Source organism: Bos javanicus, chromosome 10 (genome assembly GCF_032452875.1).
Source record: "Bos javanicus breed banteng chromosome 10, ARS-OSU_banteng_1.0, whole genome shotgun sequence".
NCBI lineage: Eukaryota > Metazoa > Chordata > Mammalia > Artiodactyla > Bovidae > Bos > Bos javanicus.
This window is the reverse complement of record NC_083877.1, coordinates 13,328,233-13,347,843: the sequence shown is the minus strand read 5'-3', so window position 1 is coordinate 13,347,843 and position 19,611 is coordinate 13,328,233. Positions and strand designations below refer to the sequence as shown.

The 19,611-nt window shown below is 47.9% G+C and overlaps 2 protein-coding genes across 7 annotated transcripts in view; one reads left to right on the top strand and one right to left on the bottom strand.

Annotated features, from left to right (window-relative positions):
- The window catches only part of SNAPC5 (small nuclear RNA activating complex polypeptide 5), a 29,398-nt gene that overhangs the window by 3,413 nt on the left and 6,374 nt on the right, over nucleotides 1–19,611 (top strand). For 3 of the 5 annotated variants that reach the window (XM_061430151.1, XM_061430150.1, XM_061430149.1), the window contains exon 3: nucleotides 10–146. In XM_061430151.1, coding sequence (XP_061286135.1) covers nucleotides 10–129 — 120 coding nt within the window. In that variant the 3' untranslated portion in view covers nucleotides 130–146. Of the gene's footprint in view, nucleotides 1–9; nucleotides 18,876–19,611 lie in introns of those variants that run through there. The other 2 variants (XM_061430152.1, XM_061430148.1) reach the window with 2 other exon arrangements.
- The window catches only part of MAP2K1 (mitogen-activated protein kinase kinase 1), a 75,075-nt gene continuing 58,252 nt past the window's right edge, over nucleotides 2,789–19,611 (bottom strand). For both annotated transcript variants that reach the window (XM_061430146.1, XM_061430147.1), the window contains exons 6-11: nucleotides 10,791–10,915; nucleotides 7,778–7,979; nucleotides 6,708–6,772; nucleotides 4,899–4,960; nucleotides 4,454–4,499; nucleotides 2,789–3,814 (exon numbers count right to left, since the gene is read on the bottom strand). In XM_061430146.1, the coding sequence (XP_061286130.1) occupies nucleotides 3,701–3,814; nucleotides 4,454–4,499; nucleotides 4,899–4,960; nucleotides 6,708–6,772; nucleotides 7,778–7,979; nucleotides 10,791–10,915 (614 nt within the window). In that variant the 3' untranslated portion in view covers nucleotides 2,789–3,700. The remainder of the gene's footprint in view (nucleotides 3,815–4,453; nucleotides 4,500–4,898; nucleotides 4,961–6,707; nucleotides 6,773–7,777; nucleotides 7,980–10,790; nucleotides 10,916–19,611) is intronic.

Below are 19,611 nucleotides of genomic sequence, written 5' to 3'. Positions count from 1 at the left end.
TGACTAAAGCAGATGTTGGTGCATGTAGACAATGAAGCATCAATCAACCAAACTGCACTGGAGTTGAGCACAAGGAGCCATGTGCAAGAAGAGGAGGAGGAGGAGGAAGAGGAGGAGGAAGATTCCTGAAGGGGAGAAGAGCCCGGGTTAGTCACGCAAGTTAATTTCTAAGTCTCAGAGACTTTCTCTCTTCAAAGAATTCTCATGGGCCCTATAGCCTGCTTTAAAAGGAAGCAAGAACTTTAGGAGAATGTGTAGTTGTAAAAATAGTTCCATCAATAACTCAGGTTTCAGAGTGCTTTAACAAAAGTTGGTGACATATAGAAAAGCAGAGATGCAGTGTTTCAGCATTGAGCAGTACGGGTGGTGCTGTGTTTATAGGCTGGTCAGATTAAATAATTGTGTTCTAAACAAAAAACTTCCTCTGAAATGCTATTGAGAAGGTCTGGCATCTGCAAAAAGGGCAGAGTTTAAATACAAGCCAGCCTTGCAGCCAACAATGCCTCTATTAAGAAAACCAATTAAACACTGTTTGCATGCCACTGAACCCTTGTGAGCAGAGCGAGGCTACAGTCTGGGAGAGAGATGACAAAGAGGAGGGCAGAGGGCCTCTTGAGAGTACAGCTGCTGCCACCTCTCAGTGACGTCGTAAACTGACTGCTAACATGCCGTGGGTGGCTGCCGTCGCACCTCGGTTGAGACATCATTATGGTAAAAATGTGCTTAGAAATAAGTCACATAAATAGCTGTCATGCGGTTTGCTGCTTTCCAGACAACAACAGACCAAAGGATCAGTTCCTCTGGGGTGAACGATACAGTAGCATGGTTTAAACCCATTTCTAGACTTAGGAATTGTGCCATTGAAGAAGGATCACGAGGCTTGGGAGATTGGATTTTGTAATACAAAACTGACAGTTAACAGAATGAGAGACACTTCATATGTTAAGCTGACACTCATTTTTGCATATTGTCCCTTTTCCAGTGAATATACAAATATGTAGTTGCTTGATTTTATAAAAGTAATTTGCCCTGCCCAGAAATAGAAAAGCCAAACAAAACACAACCTCCTCAAGCACAGCTTCTTACATAAGTGTTCCAGGAGAGAGCATGGCCTTATTTGTTAATCGATGTTTCATTAAAGTTATGTTGAGCTACTCTTACATGAAGTAGCCAGAAGCTTAAATGAGCATGTTTCTTGGAAAACACAGTGTGAATCTCATTTTGCAACAAAAAGCATCGAGGTATACATTTTGGGGTCTAATGTAAGACACAAGCATGGGTTTTTAAGGGTTGGAAAAGTTGGGTATGAATTCCAGCTTGATGACCGGTTGGCTGCCTGTGTTTCACCTTTTTGGGGGTCCTCGCTCGCGTGTCTGTGAAACGAGAGCACTCACACGTGCTCTAGCAGTTTCAGGTGTCCTCCTGAGATGCTGATGAGGCATCACTTAAAATCCAACTATTGGTAATTCCCTGGCGGGCCAGTGATGCGGATTCCCGTGCTTTCACTGCTGAGACCCTGGTTCAGCCCCTGGCTGGGGAAGATTGCGAGAGCCATAGCCAAAAAATTAAAATATCCAAGTATTATATCTCTCAGTAAGGGAGTTTGAAAAAGGAGTTTGGCCTGGGGAGCTCTAAAAATATAGCATGAGCGATGTAGGCACCATCGTTCTTGAGAATGAGATCATTCTTAGTGAAAATTACTAGGAAGAAATCTTCTTGACTGTCAAAGTGAAGTACCTTTGGATGTGAATACAGATTTAAAACAGCACTCAAAAGACACGGAGCCTGAAAGTGTTCACATCCAGGTTTTAGACTCCAGGTCACACCACTCCTTAGTTTACACACTTCAGTGAGACATTCTCAGAGGTGGTGACATCCTCTCTGTTAGGAAAAGACCCTGGGTGCGAGGAGGGTGTGGCTCTTAAACCTCATCTGAATGTTTGTATGTTGAAAACATGTGAGTTAGACTGTTGACTTATAGAACAGATGTTAGCCTCTTGGGGGAAAAATGATTGGCTGAGGCAGCCTTGTAGCTGTAGTAGTGACCAGTATTTAAAATCCTGGCTGTGTCTCAGGCTCTCGTAGATCTGCAATGGAACTGCCTACTTAGGAGATTTCCTGTTTTTAATTTGAAAATGAAATAAGTGTTTAAACATATTTATTTATTTATTTTGGTTTTCTATCACCTGCTCTCTCAAATGAGGGAAGAGGCGCTGACTAGGCAGCCTCATATATATGACCTAAATCTCAAAAGTTACTTTTCAAAGAAAGGAAGGTGACCAGTTAGGACATGCTTTGTGGGTTTTTTGCAGTTTCACTGCCAGCCCACAGGCACGGAAGTCAGTCCAGGCACCCTTCTCCTCTGCAGGAACCTGTGTCAGGTGTACCCACTGAGCGGGGAGCCATCGCTCAGTGGAGTAAGCAGCGCGGCGCAGCCCCGGTAGAGGCCCCAGTGCCAGCTGCGCCAGTCCTGCCCCCTCTCCTGCTTTCCTCTCGGATGAAGAGATGGAAGAAATCAATGGGATCTGTTCACAGGCCCACAGGAAAGGTGGCTGGACGATAAGGGTGCTTGCTGAGAAGAACTGGACAAAGTCCAAAGATTAGAATTCCAGGAAGCCACACTGGTTCAAAGCACTGAACTTGTCCTTAGTGTGGTATTTCCACCTTGCAGCCTCCTTCCTGTCTTTGCGTTTCCCCTCTCATTAATGCCTGGCTGCTAAATCATTTGATGATTTATCCACTGCAGACACTGAAAATGCCACCACAAAAGCAGAAACTGTTTTCATCCTTTGAATTTGATAGTATATTTATTAGAGTAAGAGATTAGGCTTGTTAAACATCTGGATTAAAATGGTAAAAGGATTTTCATACAGTTGTTAGGCACTATACACACTGTTGTTTACAATAGCATCAGTACTTGGTGAAAGGTAGATCTCATTCATTTTAATGCCTTGATCCATTTGTAACATTCAGAGCAACTCCACCATTTTAGAAACACTAATCCAAACTTAAAGAGACATAGCACTAAATATCCACACGGTAGATTTAAAAATAAATACAGAAATACAACCAGAAGTCTACAAATCATCACAGTAGACAGACTGGTGAAGCCCCAGCTATCATGGCAGTGAAGGGCTCTGGCTAGATTTTGATGAAAATTTGCTGAATTCTACACCAAAAGCAAGAACATAATAAAGTAACATGATACACACTTTCTGATGCTCATTTTTATAGCAGCAAAGCATGCTTCACATGCACTGCCTGTGAAGGATCTTACAAGGCTCCTTCCTACTCAGTTAGAAGGTATGCCTGGCAAGAATGAAGTACCACCAAGTGTCAAAGAATCCCGAAAATAGAGGCGACCAGCCAGTTCATGGTGTGGGAAAGCAGTGCAGTTTTCAGTAAGAATGACTACCCACAGTCACCAGAGTTTCACTGTAATTCTACATTGCACATGTCTTCATCATCAATATACACAAAAATAGCCCCAAGCACAAAGCCAATCCACTTAGGGGAATAACAATAGTAATAAGAGTAAAGATGATAATATTGAAAATGACACAAATAGAATTTTGGCACATGCTGTGTTCTTCATCCTTTGTCATAGGTGAAATGCACGTCTGAACAGAGACAGGCATGGGAAGGCTGCCCGGAAGCAACAGTGCATGCCCTTAGGCAGGGACTGCTGCTTCCCAACCACTTAGACGCCAGCCGCATGGGTGGGTGTGCTGGGCTGGTTAAGGCCGATGGTGGAGCAGAGCCAACCTGCAAAATCCACTTCCTCAGCATCAGATCTCTTGATAAAAGCATGAACCTATGTGTGAGGAAATGGACAGAAAGTGTGCTTAAAAGCCAAGAAAGAAAATTTAAGAGTCCTGGGTCTGGAGGCTGTGCTGCTTTTGGAAGGAGCTCTGGGAGCCTACCCTAGTCCAGCTGCCTGCCTAGAGCTCCGGCTCTGCTGGTCTTACCCCTTCCCTGAGCCTGCTCTCCGTGAAATGGAGACAGCAGCTCTGCCTTGCAGCTGTTGAAGGACCAAGAGAATTGATGGACTAGAAAGCGCATGTTACAGTGACCAGGTCTACACAGCACGTGAGTGCCGACACTTAGAGGATTCCCACTCCTCTGCCACCACACAGGAGACAGTTACTTGGTGAGGGTGCTGAATACAAAATAAGCCAGTCAGTACTGCAGAAAGGCCCTGTCCCCCTGTGGGGCGAGCTGGCCCTTTCTTTCCCTGGATCCCCTCTGGCTGCAGGGTTATCCCTGCTTTTCCATTAAACTGATGGGAAGACCGAGGAGATGTGTCTGGGGTCCTGCAGGCCCCAGATCAGCTGGGCCACAGCAGTCAAGGCAGAGTAGGGTGTGGGCTCAGCAAACACTGGACAGGTGACCGACAGGACAGCAAATGAAACGCAGCAAACGACAGTGTAAGGACTTGAAATAAACCACTTACCATGAGTTGCTTCAAATCTGCTCTCTCTGCGGGGTTTTTTATTAAGCTTAAAGGAAGAAAGACAGTGTGAGCTGTTGCTGCTGCTGGTTCTAACTCAGATTACTTAATGTGTGCATGCCTGTCCTCCCCACACCCACGGGCTCTAAGGAAGAGTGCCTAAGCCTTACCCACCTTCCTGTTCTTAGCAGAGTGTCATGCCCACAGTAGGTTAATAAACACTTGCTGAATTAAATTAAGGCCAAAAGGCAATAGGGCAGTCCCTTTACAGCAGGTGTTGAGCGCAGCAGCTGTTCTGCCCCCTGCTACAGTCAGACATGTCACCCGAGTCCTAGTGCTCTGGAAGAAGGGCAGCAGCTAAAGGGTGAAAGGCAAAGCTGTGCTCCCCAAGAGGGATGGGGAGCCTGACAAAACCAGAGTACTTTCAGAGAACGAGGAGGTGACTTACCATTTATTCACAAAATCTTGAAATTCCAGACTGAATACTCCACTGGGCAGTTTTGGAGGAGGCTGCAAGTACACGCAAAGACCTAAGAAGTGTCCTGCTCTACCCACCTCTCCCTCCTCCACTCCCACCTCTGGGCAGTGCCGCCCTTACCCAGTCCAGGAAAGGCAGAGCTGAGAGGCGTGGCTACTGCTTACCCTGTTGGAGCGGTCAGTCTCAAACCAGGCAGAACTGGGGCCAGGTCAGTGTTCTGACTACTCACCAGTCTAAACCTGACTAAAAGTGAGTGGCTGAATAAATCATTTCCTCTCTGAGCCTCAGCTGACCCTTTTTAGCTCTGAGGCTCCACCACCGTACATCTGGGAGTATGGCAGGGAAACAGCCAGTAACTACTAGGAGCAGCAGCGAGGAGGATGTGCAAACCACCAGCACAGCCCAGCCTGACAGCACCTGTGGGTATCACAGAAGGCTGACCATGAAATGTTTACCCCTTCTGAGCGCTGAAGGAGTGCAGAAAGGTTAGTAAAATATTAACTGGCAGAGAGCTGGGTCTGGAAGAATGCTGGGTCCCAGCAGGAAAGGATGACTTTCCTGATATAAATACAACACAGTCTACCTTCCTTGCATCCTTATGCAGCTTAGATCAGACCCTCCCCTTCCCTTCTCTGTCCCACAGTGCTTAGCACAAAGCTAAGTGAAGAGCTGAAATGAGCCCAGTAGCCTGTGAACCAGTGGCAGTGATTTTTCTAAACTGCTGTGAGCCAGGATTTTCCCTGTTGAATTTGTAATGACCAAGGGGACCTTTTGACCCTTTGGGGGTCTAGTTTTAGAGAGAAATGAGAAAGCATGAAAAGTTATTCCACTAGTCTTGAAGAGAATGGGGCAATGCCCACTACCACGCTCCTCAGCGGAGTGGGGGCCTCCAGCTGCCTCCCAAACAGGCCAGAGCTCGTCCCTTCTCTTCCTCTGCCCATGCTGTTCCTGACGCCAGCAGTGCATCAGATGCCTTACCATCTGAAACTCTGTCCTACCCTCCAGCTCCTCCAGCCCTGCCCCACCCTCTGAGCAACCACGGTGCTCGTCCAGAGCTTCTAATCCCCCCAGGCCCATACTGATGAATACTTGTCAGTCTTGTCCTTCCTCAGTCCCTTTCACATTTAAATATACTGGCATATGTACTTCACAGATAATATATCTTCTTTGTATTAAAGTTAGCTAGCAGTAATGTAATCACCTGTAATTCCATCACTGTGAGATAACCAGTCATATTCCTTTCCAGACTTTATGTACACATGATGTGCATATTTTAAAAAGAATCAGTCATAGTATACATACTCTTTTACAACCAACTTTTCCCATACAATTTATAGTGAATATTTTCCATATCTTTCTACACTGTCACCCGTTATGCTCATTGCTTTATATAGAGACAATGCATGTGTTTGCCTTGCTTCCCCTACCCAACCTAACAGTCTTTAAGACCTGAGACTTGTTTTTCCATCTCTGCCTGGATCCCGACCTCATTCCTACCACCACCCCAAAGTGCTTATTAGCACATAGTAAGTGATTAAGAAATGCTTGGTGGAAAAAAAGAAATGCCTGGTCAATGAAGGATGAGAAAGCATTCAATGGGCAGGTGGAGGCTCCTGAATCAGAGAGGATGAGGGACTCTGAGCTATGTGAAGATGCTCCTGGGGAAGGGACAGCCCATGCTGTGGGAACAATTCAGAGGTTTCCCAGACAGGTCAATTGTGAGTTTTTTCCTTAAAAGCAAATAAATTCCAAGGTCACAGAAGCCATGCAGTACCTTACCTCATTGACTATGTAATCCAACAACTCAAAAATTGCCATTGGAGGTCGGCTGTCCATTCCGTAAGCTGCAAATTTTATGAAAAGAAAAAAGAAAACACTTCTCAGAAACACGTTAACTGCCAGTTTGAGGCTAGGGTTAGGCATGGACCTTAGGGACTAGAACAAAGTCGTGGAAGATAGAGACAGAAGAGCCACAGATAAAGCCTGAACACAGAGGGGGCCAAAGCCACAGCTGGCCAGGGTCTGAGGCTGGGTTCTGCCACACCCAAGACTTGTGACCAGCCCCTCTGGCGACCCACCACCAGCTACCCTTGCCCGCTTACACGCCCTCGTGTGGGCCTCAGACACCAATGTCCTGGCAGGGACAATGTCAGAAGGTAACAGCAGGGCCAGGATCTTCCAAGTACTGGGTGTACTTTACAGTCAGAGAGGCGGGCAGTGCTACACAGAGCTTACCTCCTCAGAGTCAGACTTGGCCACTTACAAGTGTATGGCAAGTCAAGCACCCTGTGCCTCAATTTCCTCATAGCTAAAATGGAAATTATAGTAGTGCTCACACATAACTGCTATCAGACGATGCTAGGCAAATCTATGGAGACAGAATAGACTGGTGATGACTAGGGTGTCAGGTAGGGGAGCTGTGACTGACTGCTAATGGAAATGGCTTCTTGTGGAGGTGATGGAAATGTTCTTGAATTACAAAGTGGTGATGACTGCATGATACGGAGAAGTATACTAAAAACCACTGAACTGTACACTTTAAAATGTGCATTTTATGTTATGTGAATTTTACCTCAATTAAAAAAAAAAATCTACCTAAAAAAAGTTATGATTTTTTAAATTAGATAATACATATAAAATACTATGCACAGTGCCAGGAACACAGTGGGCACTTAACAAATGGTAGGAAGGAAGACGTTGGTAATGATGATAATCTCCTACACTGGAACCCCATGCTCTGCTTCCGCCTTGCCCCAGCCTGGCAGCCAGAGACAGGAATCAGCCTTCCAGAAACCCCTGATGGAAAGGACCACCCACAGTCCAAGCTGGGGCCACACTGGGCCACTCACAGCTGAGGGGCCTCCCGGGGGTCCTTGGCCTGGGCGGGGTCTCAGCCGCATCTCCCTCCACCTGGCACCCAAACATCAGCTCCAGCTCCTTGGCATCTGGAGGAGGGATGGGATACCTCCCGACAGCCATCTCAACCAGAGAGAGCCCCATGCTCCAGATGTCCGACTGCACGGAGTAATGGGTCCCCTGGAGTCGCTCTGGCTGCAGGAGAGACAGACACAGTTATCACCTGTGAGCTAGCCCGGCCCATGCAGAGAGGGATGGGTGAGTCCTCATGAATGCCTGGGACTTCCTGCCCCGCTGAGGCCTGTCTGCAGTGCAGGAGTGCTGGGCTCCCCTGCCTGGTCCCAGCCCTGGCTCTACTGATGCATTTTATCTCCTGCCCCTTAGCAGAGCTCACATCCTGTTTCAGGACCTCCACTAACCTCTTTAATTTGGCTTCCCTTCTACCCCCAAATAATCTGTTTACCAAATCCTAGCTGGCCTTCGTGGCTCTGACCCCTAACTGATGTCTTCCCCCAACCTACCCTGAACTAACAGCATCCAATCCAGCTGGACCCTGGCTGAGCCTCAGCTGTGGTTCCAGCTCTGCCCATCCTGGTCTTGCATGTGCAGGACAGCCTATCCAAAGCACAGCATGAGAGACTCATCTTGAGTCCTGAATCCAAAATATGAAGTTTCTGGAACATGGGTCACAAATGAGGTATCAGTGGGTAGAAAGAACACCAGCCTTGCAAGTAAGAAGAGCTGAATTCTAAGACCAGCTCTGCCACTAACTCACTGTTCTGGACAACATGGAAAACTAGAAAAGGCAAAGGATCTGGGGTCAGGAGATCTGGGTTCAAGTCCCAAGCTGGGACTTAAAAGCTAGGTGATCCTGAGCCTCAGTTTCCTCAGCTTTAAAATGGGGCTAATGATAGTAACAACAAAACAAAATACCTACTCTGCTACCTAGGGCACTGAGAAGGTCAAACCAAATGAAAATGTATGTTAGATGTTGCAAAATGTTATGCAAATATGAGTTGTTATTGGTGGAAATAGTGGGAGAGAAGTACATAGTGCTTATTTTTATTGAGCATTAATTGAAATAAAACACGTATTTTAAGAACCCTATCAAAAAATCTTTATTCTGACCATCATACACTTATGTGGTTAGTCGCTCAGTCATGTCCGACTCCTGGCTCCTCTGTCCATGGGGATTCTCCAGGCAAGAATACTGGAGTGGGTTGCCATGCCCTCCTCCAGGGGATCTTCCTAACCCAGGGATCGAACCCAGGTCTCCCACATTGCAGGTGGATTCTTTACCATCTGAGCCACCAGGGAAGCCCTCATACACTCATACAGGCATCAAAATCATTTCTCCCATAGAGTTTTTCACCAACTCCAACACTGAACTATTTTGGAACTGACTACATAACCACAAAACCCAAACCACTAAACCCAGGATCAGTATAAGTTCCAGGGCCTATTAACTGATTTTAAACCCAAAGAGTTAGCAGTTGAGTAGCCCAGGGTGCTAGCTGCTCAGTTTTTAGACATTCAGGAAAGAAGCTGAAGGGCCCATGGGTTTCATGTCTTTCAGCCACTGGAATGGGGGGATGCAGGTGTGGGTCAGCGCCCGGTGAGTCATGTTGCCACTGGCTGGCATCACTTGTAGGCAGGGGACAGGCAAGCAGGAAGAGGACGGGAGCAGGACCTGCCACACGGGGGCCAGGAGCAGCTGCCAAACTTTACCGAAGAGCAAGTGAGGGCCTGCGGTGCAAGGTGGACTCACTGGCCAGGAGCCTGGCTTTCAACCCTGGCTCTGCAACAGGAAGTGCATGGGTCACCGCACCTCCCTGAGTCTACATTTCCTCATCTCTAAAATGGGACAACCATACGGTTCAAACGGGATCATCACTGCAGGATGTGAAAGTGCTCAAAAGACTGCACACAAAACACAATATGCTAAGACGCCCTGAGCCCCTATGCCAACCCCTCCTTTCACTTCCGAGGACCCCCCACTCACTCCAAGTAAGGCTCCTCTACTCGGCCCCAGTCGGCCCTCACCCAAAGCCACGTTTCCCCTTTCTGAATCGTTCTGAGGAGCGTTAGCCATGTTCCCGCCCATTCGTCAACCACACATTCACCCACTTGGTGACGCATTCCCTGAGCACCGACCACGGCCCAGGCCCCAAACTGGACCCTCAGGACAACGGAGCCACCCGCAGGCTTATCCCTGCCCCTCAGGGAGCTGGCTGGGTTGGGGAAGCAAGGGAACAGAGCCATGCTGCTGAGGGCGCGGGTGGGGGTGGGTGGGGGAGCCAGAGCAGCTGGAAACAGGAGGGGGGACTCAGGGACCTCAGGCTGTCGGCTGAACCAGATGCCAGGGGACCAGGAAGTTGTGCTGTGGTGGGAGAGGGGCAGATAACTGGGAGACAGGCAGCAAGGCGGGAGAGAAGAGACTGCACAGGGAAAGACAACTCTGAAGAGACTCACAGGACAGGAGTCGGGGTCAGTAGGTGCTGAAAGGACGGGGAGATTGGGCCGAGAGGCTGAAAGCTGATGCTCAGATTTCTACCCCGGGAGACTAAGGAAACAGTGATGCTGTTTACTGCTAATGGAAAAGGCAGGGCAACCTGGGGTGGGGGCATTTCTGGGCATGCCATTCTGAGGGTCTAAAGACAGCAGGCAGAGGTCCTGAGGGTGGCTGGAGCTCCATGTCTACAGAATGAAAGCCAAGCTCTGGAAACATCCAAGCACTGGTTTGAGCTGAAGCTGTGATCCACTGTCTCTTCCAGTGAGTCAAGGTCCCAGTGCCCCAACTATGCTCCAAGGCTTGTGAAAGGCCGAGCCCATCTCCCCTGAGACTGTGATCTCCTCAGGGAGGGACCACAAGGCTCATCCCTCATTTCTTTCCCCGCCATCCCCATCACCCAAGCACAAGGGTCTGGCTCCACATGGGAAGACACCCACTTGGCTCCTATTCCTGATGAGACAAGAACCTCGAGAAATGGAACGAGGTGCTCATACCGACATGTAGGACCTGGTGCCCACGAAGGAGTTGGCCATGGAGTCGATGAGCTGCCCGCTGACCCCAAAGTCACAGAGCTTGATCTCTCCACGGCTGTTCACTAGGATGTTGGACGGCTTGACATCTGTAGGGGAAAGAAAACAGAGAAGTAGAGAACTGACACAGGTAGACTGGGAAGCGCTGCCCAGACAGACTAGCCCTGACCACGAATGCCCTCATCACAGAGCCAGTCCTTGGCTTATGGACACGGGACACCATGGCCCCTATTCCCCCTGGTTCAGAACTGTCAGCAGAGGAGTGACAAGCTGCTACAGAAGCAAGACAGAAAGCCAATGTTTTCCACTCAGAATCCAGTCTTGGCCAGATGACCCACAGGAAGGAGTCAGTTACCATGAGTAATCAAGACTGAAAGGTCTGTTGCTTCAGCCACCTCCGCTGGCAAGACACAACGCCTATCACCGGATCACAAGGGAGGAAGGAGTAGTAAGACCTGTATGCTTGCTGAGGCTACAGAAAAAAGACTAAAGGAGGGTGGGATGGAGGCAGTACTCCTATTCTTGACCCGACAAGCACAGAAGATGGGGGTTTTAAAAATGTGTGTGCCAGGGGATGGGAGCCAACCTTCAATTCTCTTTCACTGAAGTCACTTCTCTAAGAGCCTGCACAGTTGCGTCTACCTGTTGGTTAAGTAGAGTCTCTCGTTGTCGGGGCCAGAGAACTAGGGAGGCCTGAAAGCTGCTCTTCGGGGTCAGGACAGCGTCCCCAGCACGGGCCCCATTCCCTTCGCTGCACTCGAGCCAGCCCCACGGCCACCCTGGCGCCCACCACCAGTGTTAGTCCGCTGGCCCTTCCCTTTGCCAAGAAGTAAATTTCTCAACATCTTCCTTTTACCATCTCCTCTGATTCAAACAACTGTCCCATGAAGCAGTCAGAGCAGAGGCTGGGACTTGGTAAAGGGGCCCCAGGCACCAGGTTTGTGGACAGACATTGGCAATCAAGGAGACCTACTCGAGAGTAGGCCAAACCCCAGAGCAAAATCATAAACCCTGATAGGGAATCTTTGACAGGCGTATACAAACACAGGACATCTGGAGAACCAGAGGGAAAAGTGAAACCCTCGTAATCCCAACCTACCAAAGCTACTATTAAGATTTTATTACGTTCTCCTTCAATACTCAAAAGAATGCATTTATTTATTCTTACACAGATTCTAACAGATCCATTTAAGTATCTTTCCAAGGGTAAACAAGCAAACAAAAAAATCCCTCTCTCATACCCCAGGAAGTCCTTCACCTGTCCACCTCCACCTAGCCCCTCATCATCCCCAGCCATGCTAGCTCCAGCCTCTCTCTGCCCACCACCGGCTTCACCAGGGCAGGGACGCTGGCAGTTTGCCTCACCCCTTTAACTGCAGATGCAGGACAATACAGGAAGCACTCCTTGATGCCTGTGACTGAATGGGGCTAAACTCCTGGGGACACACACACCTCACACCATGGGTATTGTCTAAGACCCAACCATCCACGTGTCACAGGACACAGCAGCACAGAATTCGAGATCTTTCCAAACCTACTGGCACACCCCCATATCTCCCATATAGACACAAGTGTCAGAAGTAGCCTGAGAAGGCATCTGGTTCCTCCCCTTCATGGTGGAGACGAAAAGCCTAAGGCCCAAAGGGGTCCAGGGACTTGACTGAGGTCACACAGCAAAAACTGGATAAAGTGGGAACCAGAATTCAGACCTTGTGATGCCTGGACCTGTCTTCTCCCCACTCACCCTGTTGCCACATCACTCATACCCTGAGTGACTGACCACAAAGCCCGGAGCGCCCTCACCTTCCAATGTTCCCATGGCCCGTTCAGAAATGACCTATTAGGTCTTCTTATAAAAGCACAAGAGCAGCAGTAGCTACAGAGACAGGAGACCTGTATCCAAGTCCTGGCCCTGCCACACGTTCCACATGCAGCCTTGACGAGCCCTTGGCTTCTGTAGTCTGTGGCCTGCGGATCGGTAAAATGGTGGTAACCATCACAGCTCTCGTAGTCTCACCAGATGGAGACCAGAACCCATTGGATGAACTGTGGGCATTTACAGAGCACACACGTGACAGGATCACAAAGAAGGATTCTTTCACGGTTGCACCCCACGACCGGCAGTTCACGGCTCCAAACACCCGCTCCCTCACTTGCCCCTGCTGCTCAGACACCACTCCCCAGGCCACAGCTGCTGCTCAGGAGAGGCTGCACTGCCTCTGTGGCTGATTTCTGTTCACATGGCAAGCCAGCCTCCTTTTTTGCAAACTTATATAATGCCACTTTCCTCCCTCTCTGGCTGTCAGCTCCTGCTTCCCCCACTCGCCCCAGGGAACACTGCCTGGGAGACTGAGACACCCATGCAGATGGAGGGGGGACGGTGTTTCCCTGCTTGGACCACATTCATCCTGGAAGCCAAATGCACACACAGGGCCCCTCAAGGTGACCCTGAAGGCCTGACAAGAAGCTGTTTGGAGACATCCTAACTTCTTCCACTCCAGCACATGTGGCTGGAGCACATGGTCCTCCCTGGCACCCCAGCGAAGTCAGGCTCTTTTCTGGGGACAGAAAAGAGGTCAGATAAGGCCTGAGAGGCTGTTTCCTCCCACTAGCAGCCTCCTGGATTTGCTTCCCACAGTCCCCGCCCCTCCTTCCTCTGCTCCCGTCCCCAGCAGCTTCCTCTTCCAGCCGGTCTTACACAGTACCTACTGGCGCGCCTCCAGTGAGACTGCCCCTGCACACAGCCTGCAGCGGCTCCCATCTGCCTCCCAGCACAGGCCAGGCCCCTCGGCCTGCACTTCCAAGTCCTGCTCACTTCTCCACCTTCTTGCCGCAGCACATCTCCATGTCCGGCTCGCCTGCCTAACTGATCCCTGTACCTAAAACATCCTCCTTTCCCACCTGCCCTCTCACTTCTTCCTCTGGTAGAAGCCTGGTTCTTCTGAGGGTCTTTCCCAGCGTGGAATACTGCCCTGCTCTGGAGCCCGGGGAGGTTTTAGTCAGGCTTCTTCCCTCATCTTCCCTTGCAGCCGCCTCAAACACTGTTCATGTTACAGGCCCAGGTGGTCCCTCTCTACTTCCCGAGGCCTCTCCAGGCCTTGGGTTCTCTTTCCAACCCTCCAATATCAGGAGAGTGAAGCTGGAAGGAGCCCCAGAAGATGATGGGCCATGCTGCATTTCACAGGACGTATCCACTAGCCTTTAAGCTCCCAAGCTGACAAGCTTCCCTAGGAAACCTATAAGATGCTAAGGTCTGAAACCCAGATCCTGCCCAGCCTCTGCAACAATGAAAAAGGATAAACCCCTCTTCTTCATAAACGAATAAGGTGTTATGAAAAAACTAAGTGGAAGAAAGAATTTTCTTTTCTGATATTTTCTGCACCAGAAATAACCACTGTTCAAAGCTTCTTGATTTCCCCCCCATAAGCACATGACTTCAACTTGACTTCTGAGCATTTTCTACCCCTCTGTGGATTAAAGAATTCACTTGTTTATTCTTTATAAACACTAATAAAGTGCCTGCACTGAGCTGTGATTAGAAAGGACCAGTCCCTGTTCAGGCTGCCACCACCACAGGAGACGGAACTCAAGAAATAAGAACCAGCCAACATAGGAAGACATCATAACAGCTCTGGTTCACTGAACACCTACTATGCCAGGCCTTTTAAATACACTGTCATCTTTAACCCTCACAACCGTGCTGTGAAGTAAGCATTATTAACCCCTGTGCACACTGCAGCCATGAAATTAAAAGACGCTTACTCCTTGGAAGGAAAGTTATGACCAACCTAGACAGCATACTGAAAAGCAGAGACATTACTTTGCCAACAAAGGTCTGTGTAGTCAAGGCTATGGTTTTTCCAGTGGTCATGTATGGATGTGAAAGTTGGACTATAAAGAAAGCTGAGTGCCGAAGAATTGATGCTTTTGAACTGTAGTGTTGGAGAAGACTCTTAAGAGTCCCTTGGACTGCAAGGAGACCCAACCAGTCCATCCTAAAGGAGATCAGTCCTGGGTATTCATTGGAAGGATTGATGTTGAAGCTGAAACTCCAATACTTTGGCCACCTGATGTGAAGAGCTGACTCATCTGAAAAGACCCTGATGCTGGGAAAGATAGAGGGCAGGAGAAGGGGACGACAGAGGATGAGATGGTTGGATGGCATCACTGACTCAATGGACATGGGTTTGGGTGAATTCCCGGAGATGGTGATGGATAGGGAGGCATGGTGTGCTGCAATTTATGGGGTCACAAAGATTCAGACACAACTGAGCAACTGAACTGAACAGAAAACAAACACCGAGGCCCAGAGTCCAAGAGTTTACCTGTCAAGGGGGTAACCAATAAAACAAGCTTTATCTGGGAACAGGAGCTGACTTGGGGTAGGTTGAAATCCTTAAAGTTTGATTGTGAGAAATTATAATTCTGTGCTCTGGATTAGTGAGCAAGCACTTCCTTCTCAGCTTCAGCTCATTACCCTCCTGGGCAAGTTTAACTGCAGGAGACGTGCTGACAGTGGGAACTAGAGCCTCCTGATTAACAAGTGAGTTCACACAATAAGCCATTGGAGCACGTGTGCCAGGTCCTAACCAGCAGCTATTTTTATCTCTCTGCTTTCAAGAGTTTTGCAACCAAGTCCAGCAACTGCATTTTAATTTTTACTTCCCTCCCATGATTTATTAGTTCTGAATTGCTTTCATTCTTTACCTTTGTGTGCCCCTCTCTGCAAATGCAGTGCTCATCCCTGACCCAAAAGGCACGCAAATGCTGACAATTAACACAAGATGATGTCGCATTAAGCCATGATTTGGTTTTCATCAGCACAAGCCATTCCAAGAAATGGTCAGAATCTGAAATCAGATAGTAATAATAGCCTCAACAGAAGGTAAACGGGTTAAACCAGAGAGAGAGGGAGAGAAGGGAGAGAGAGAGAGAGAAAGAAAAAGGGGGAAAGGGAGTAGTCAAGGCATGAGTTTATGGATCCTGGACTCCCTGATCCCTCATTCCAAATAACCCCATAATAACATATGGCAGAGCAGCCCCATATTATAGATATGAAAATTAAGGTTCAAGTAGAAGCCACTTGCTAAAGACCACAGAGTAACCTTCCCATTAAAAGAACCTGCTTTAGGTAGGGACTTCACTGGCAGTCTAGTGGTTAAGACTCCATCATGCTTCCAATGCAGGGGGCACAGGTTTGACCCCTGGTTGGGAAATTAAGATCCCACATGCTTCATGGCATGGCCAAAAAAATATACTGCCTTAGAGCAGTATAGTTTGCCTTCCAGATTAAGTGACCTCCGAAGACAAGCAGATATGCAATCTATCACAAAGCCAATCAACCACCACCGGTGGACAGGAAAATAATGCTGGCTACTTGGACATTATCATCTGTACTTCAAGAAAGAGGAATCAGCAAAAAACCTGGTTTGACCTGCTGAAAGTTAATTTTGCTCAGCAGGAGGAAAGAGGGGAAAAAAAGATGCCAAAAGGAAGGGCAGAGTTAGACTGGAAATCTGTTCAGTTTTAAATGGGAAGTGGGAGAGAATTTCTAATAATATCACCAAAGTTATGGGGACCCAAGCTGCACCCAAGTAACGCATTACCCTTGATGCCTGGGTCACAGTCAGCATGATTCACTAGTAAAGTCCAGGTCACTCATCAGCCATTCCTAGCTTAGCCTGAGACAGGCCCTGAAGGAAAACACCGAGGACAGTCTGTTTGCCAGGTGAGGACAAACCTAAGCTAAACGGAGCTGGCATTCCGTGTGTTGTCTCCTGAGAAGAGAAGGACCCACCCCAACACATACACTAACTTTGGGAAAAGTGTGCCTCCCTGACTCCAGCCAGCTGCTTCGGATGGAGACTGACCATCAGACCTCTGTCCCCACGCCACAAGGCAGGCCCCTGATGCAGGCTGGGCCACCAACCTCCTGGTGACCCGGCAGGTTCTGGGTACAAGACCAGTATTAGTTCAATTAGAGCGTTCTTTGGGATTTTCTGTCAGAGGCTGGGAAAAGCTCTTGCCTCCCTGATAATGATACTAAAGCCAGAGGCAATGGTTCCCATGTGGTAGATACAGCTGGCCTGAGAGAAAATAGCCAACTTGGGAAGAGAAACAAATGAGCGAGAATTAACAGGTTCCAGGACACCACCCCACCCCACCCCCAACCCCCACCTCCATGGATACCAAAATCTGCAGATGCTCAAGACCCTTATATAAAATGATGGAGTATTTGCACATTTGCACCTACACACATCCTCTTGTATACTTTAAATCACTTCTAGATTATAGGGATTGCATTGAATCTATAAATTGCTTTGGGTAGTATACTCATTTTCACTATATTGATTCTTCCAATCCATGAACATGGTATATTTCTCCATCTATTAGTGTCCTCTTTGATTTCTTTCACCAGTGTTTTATAGTTTTCCATATATAGGTCTTTAGTTTCTTTAGGTAGATATATTCCTAAGTATTTTATTCTTTCCGTTGCAATGGTGAATGGAATTGTTTCCTTAATTTCTCTTTCTGTTTTCTCATTATTAGTGTATAGGAATGCAAGGGATTTCTGTGTGTTGATTTTATATCCTGCAACTTTGCTATAGTCATTGATTAGTTCTAGTAATTTTCTGGTGGAGTCTTTAGGGTTTTCTATGTAGAGGATCATGTCATCTGCAAATAGAGTTTTACTTCTTCTTTTCCAATTTGGATTCCTTTTATTTCTTTTTCTGCTCTGATTGCTGTGGCCAAAACTTCCAAAACTATGTTGAATAGTAATGGTGAAAGTGGGTACCCTTGTCTTGTTCCTGACTTTAGAGGAAATGCTTTCAATTTTTCACCATTGAGGATAATGTTTGCTGTGGGTTTGTCATATATAGCTTTTATTATGTTGAGGTATGTTCCTTCTATTCCCGCTTTCTGGAGAGTTTTTATCATAAATGGGTGTTGAATTTTGTCAAAGGCTTTCTCTGCATCTATTGAGATAATCATATGGTTTTTATTTTTCAATTTGTTAATGTGGTGTATTACATTGATTGATTTGCGGATCACTTCTAGATTATAATACTTAATACAATGTAAACAGTTACAAACACAATGAAAATGCAATGTAAATCAAATTTTGCTTTGGGGAACTTTTTCCCAAATATTTTCCATCTGTAGGTTGGCTGAATCCAAGGTATACGCAGGTATAGAGAACCGACCGCACATCTTAACTGAAGTATAACAGCTAATGGCATTTGAGTCCCTGGACACAATCTTCCCTAAGGCCAGGCTACATTCTTACTCTTCCTGGGGTTTGGTTGGCTAAGCCAAACAAACAAACAACCTCTTTTACTGCTTGAGCTAATCTGTGTTCATTAACAACCAAAAATCGTAACATCCACTGACTCTTACTATCAACTGGCGTCAAAAATTACCATAAGTAGGCATGTACTGTGGTATGGAAATGGGAGCACCAGCTTTGGAGTCAGGCAGATCTGGATTTGAATCCTAGCTCTACCAGCATAGGCTGTGTGAGCCCGGCCAAAATCACGAGCCTCCTGTAGCCGGATTCCTTGGCTATCAGGTGAGAGCAGTAATTCCTCCTTGATGGCAGGTACTAAGGACTCCATAAGTAAGAAGAACTACATATGAGAAATAGAATTTAGATTTCAACAGCTCTGAAGCTTGTTATTTGTCATCTAAGTCTGAAGCTTGGGGCCGGGGAATAAAAGCTAACATTTGTTTGAGAAAAAAACACAAGCAATATAAACAATCAGATCCTGTTCGGCCTGGCTCCTACCTATGTCCCCACCCACCCCACCTCCCCAACCACTGTCAGTGCCAAGAGGATCCATGCTGTTCCCCAGGAGTCCCTGAATGTTTCTGTCTGAATCATTTGCTCTGGCTGGTCTCTAATCCAGATATCCTCTGTATTTATATGACCTACCATCCTTCTAGTCTTTTTTGTTTGTTGGAGGGAAGGAAGGAGAAGGTGACCCAAAAGTGTCCTCTTGATTACCTCCCTTCCCTATAGCAGGGAGCGCCACCGACTATCTGCACCAGGTGAGTTCTGCTAGGATACTCAGGGACTTGGCAGTGGGGCTAAGAGGGTGGGGTTGGGCCTGCACTGTGTCTGAACAGATTTGATGCTTACTGGGGTGGAGGTGGGAGGAGCTGGGCTGGGGGTGGCAGGCCCTTCCTCCTGCCCCTGGACAAAGTAGCAGAGAAAGCCAAGCTGCAGACCATGCAAGACAAGGCAGCCAAAAGTGGACAGAAGCTGCTCGGGATCCCACTTGTCTTCCACCCCTGTCCTGACCCTTCCTGAGCACTGGCAACATCTGGGCTGTTGCCAATGCTCAGGGAAGTCCCCCAGCCCCTTACAAGGAAGTCCTCTCTTCTGTTTACACTGACTCAAGTTGGTTTCTGTTACCTGTTTGTTTTCGGCTGACTGACTGGCCGTGCTGGGTCTTCGCTGCTGTGCACGGGCTTTCTCTAGTTGTGGCGAGCAGGGTGCACTGCATCAGTTTCACACTGTGGTGGCTTCTCCTGCTGCAGAGCACACGCTCTAGAGCGCATGGCCTTCAGAGCTGTGGCACCCAGGCTCTAGAGCACAGGCCCAGCTGCTCCACAGCACATGGGATCCTCCTAGACCAGGGACTGAACCCGTGTAACATACACTTACAGGCAGATTCTCAACCACTGGACCACCAGGGAAGCCCAGTTTCTGTTACGTGTAAAAAAAAAAAAAATCCTCCGAGAGGCTCCCACCTGCCCTGGGAAGCCTCACCTGACCACTGCA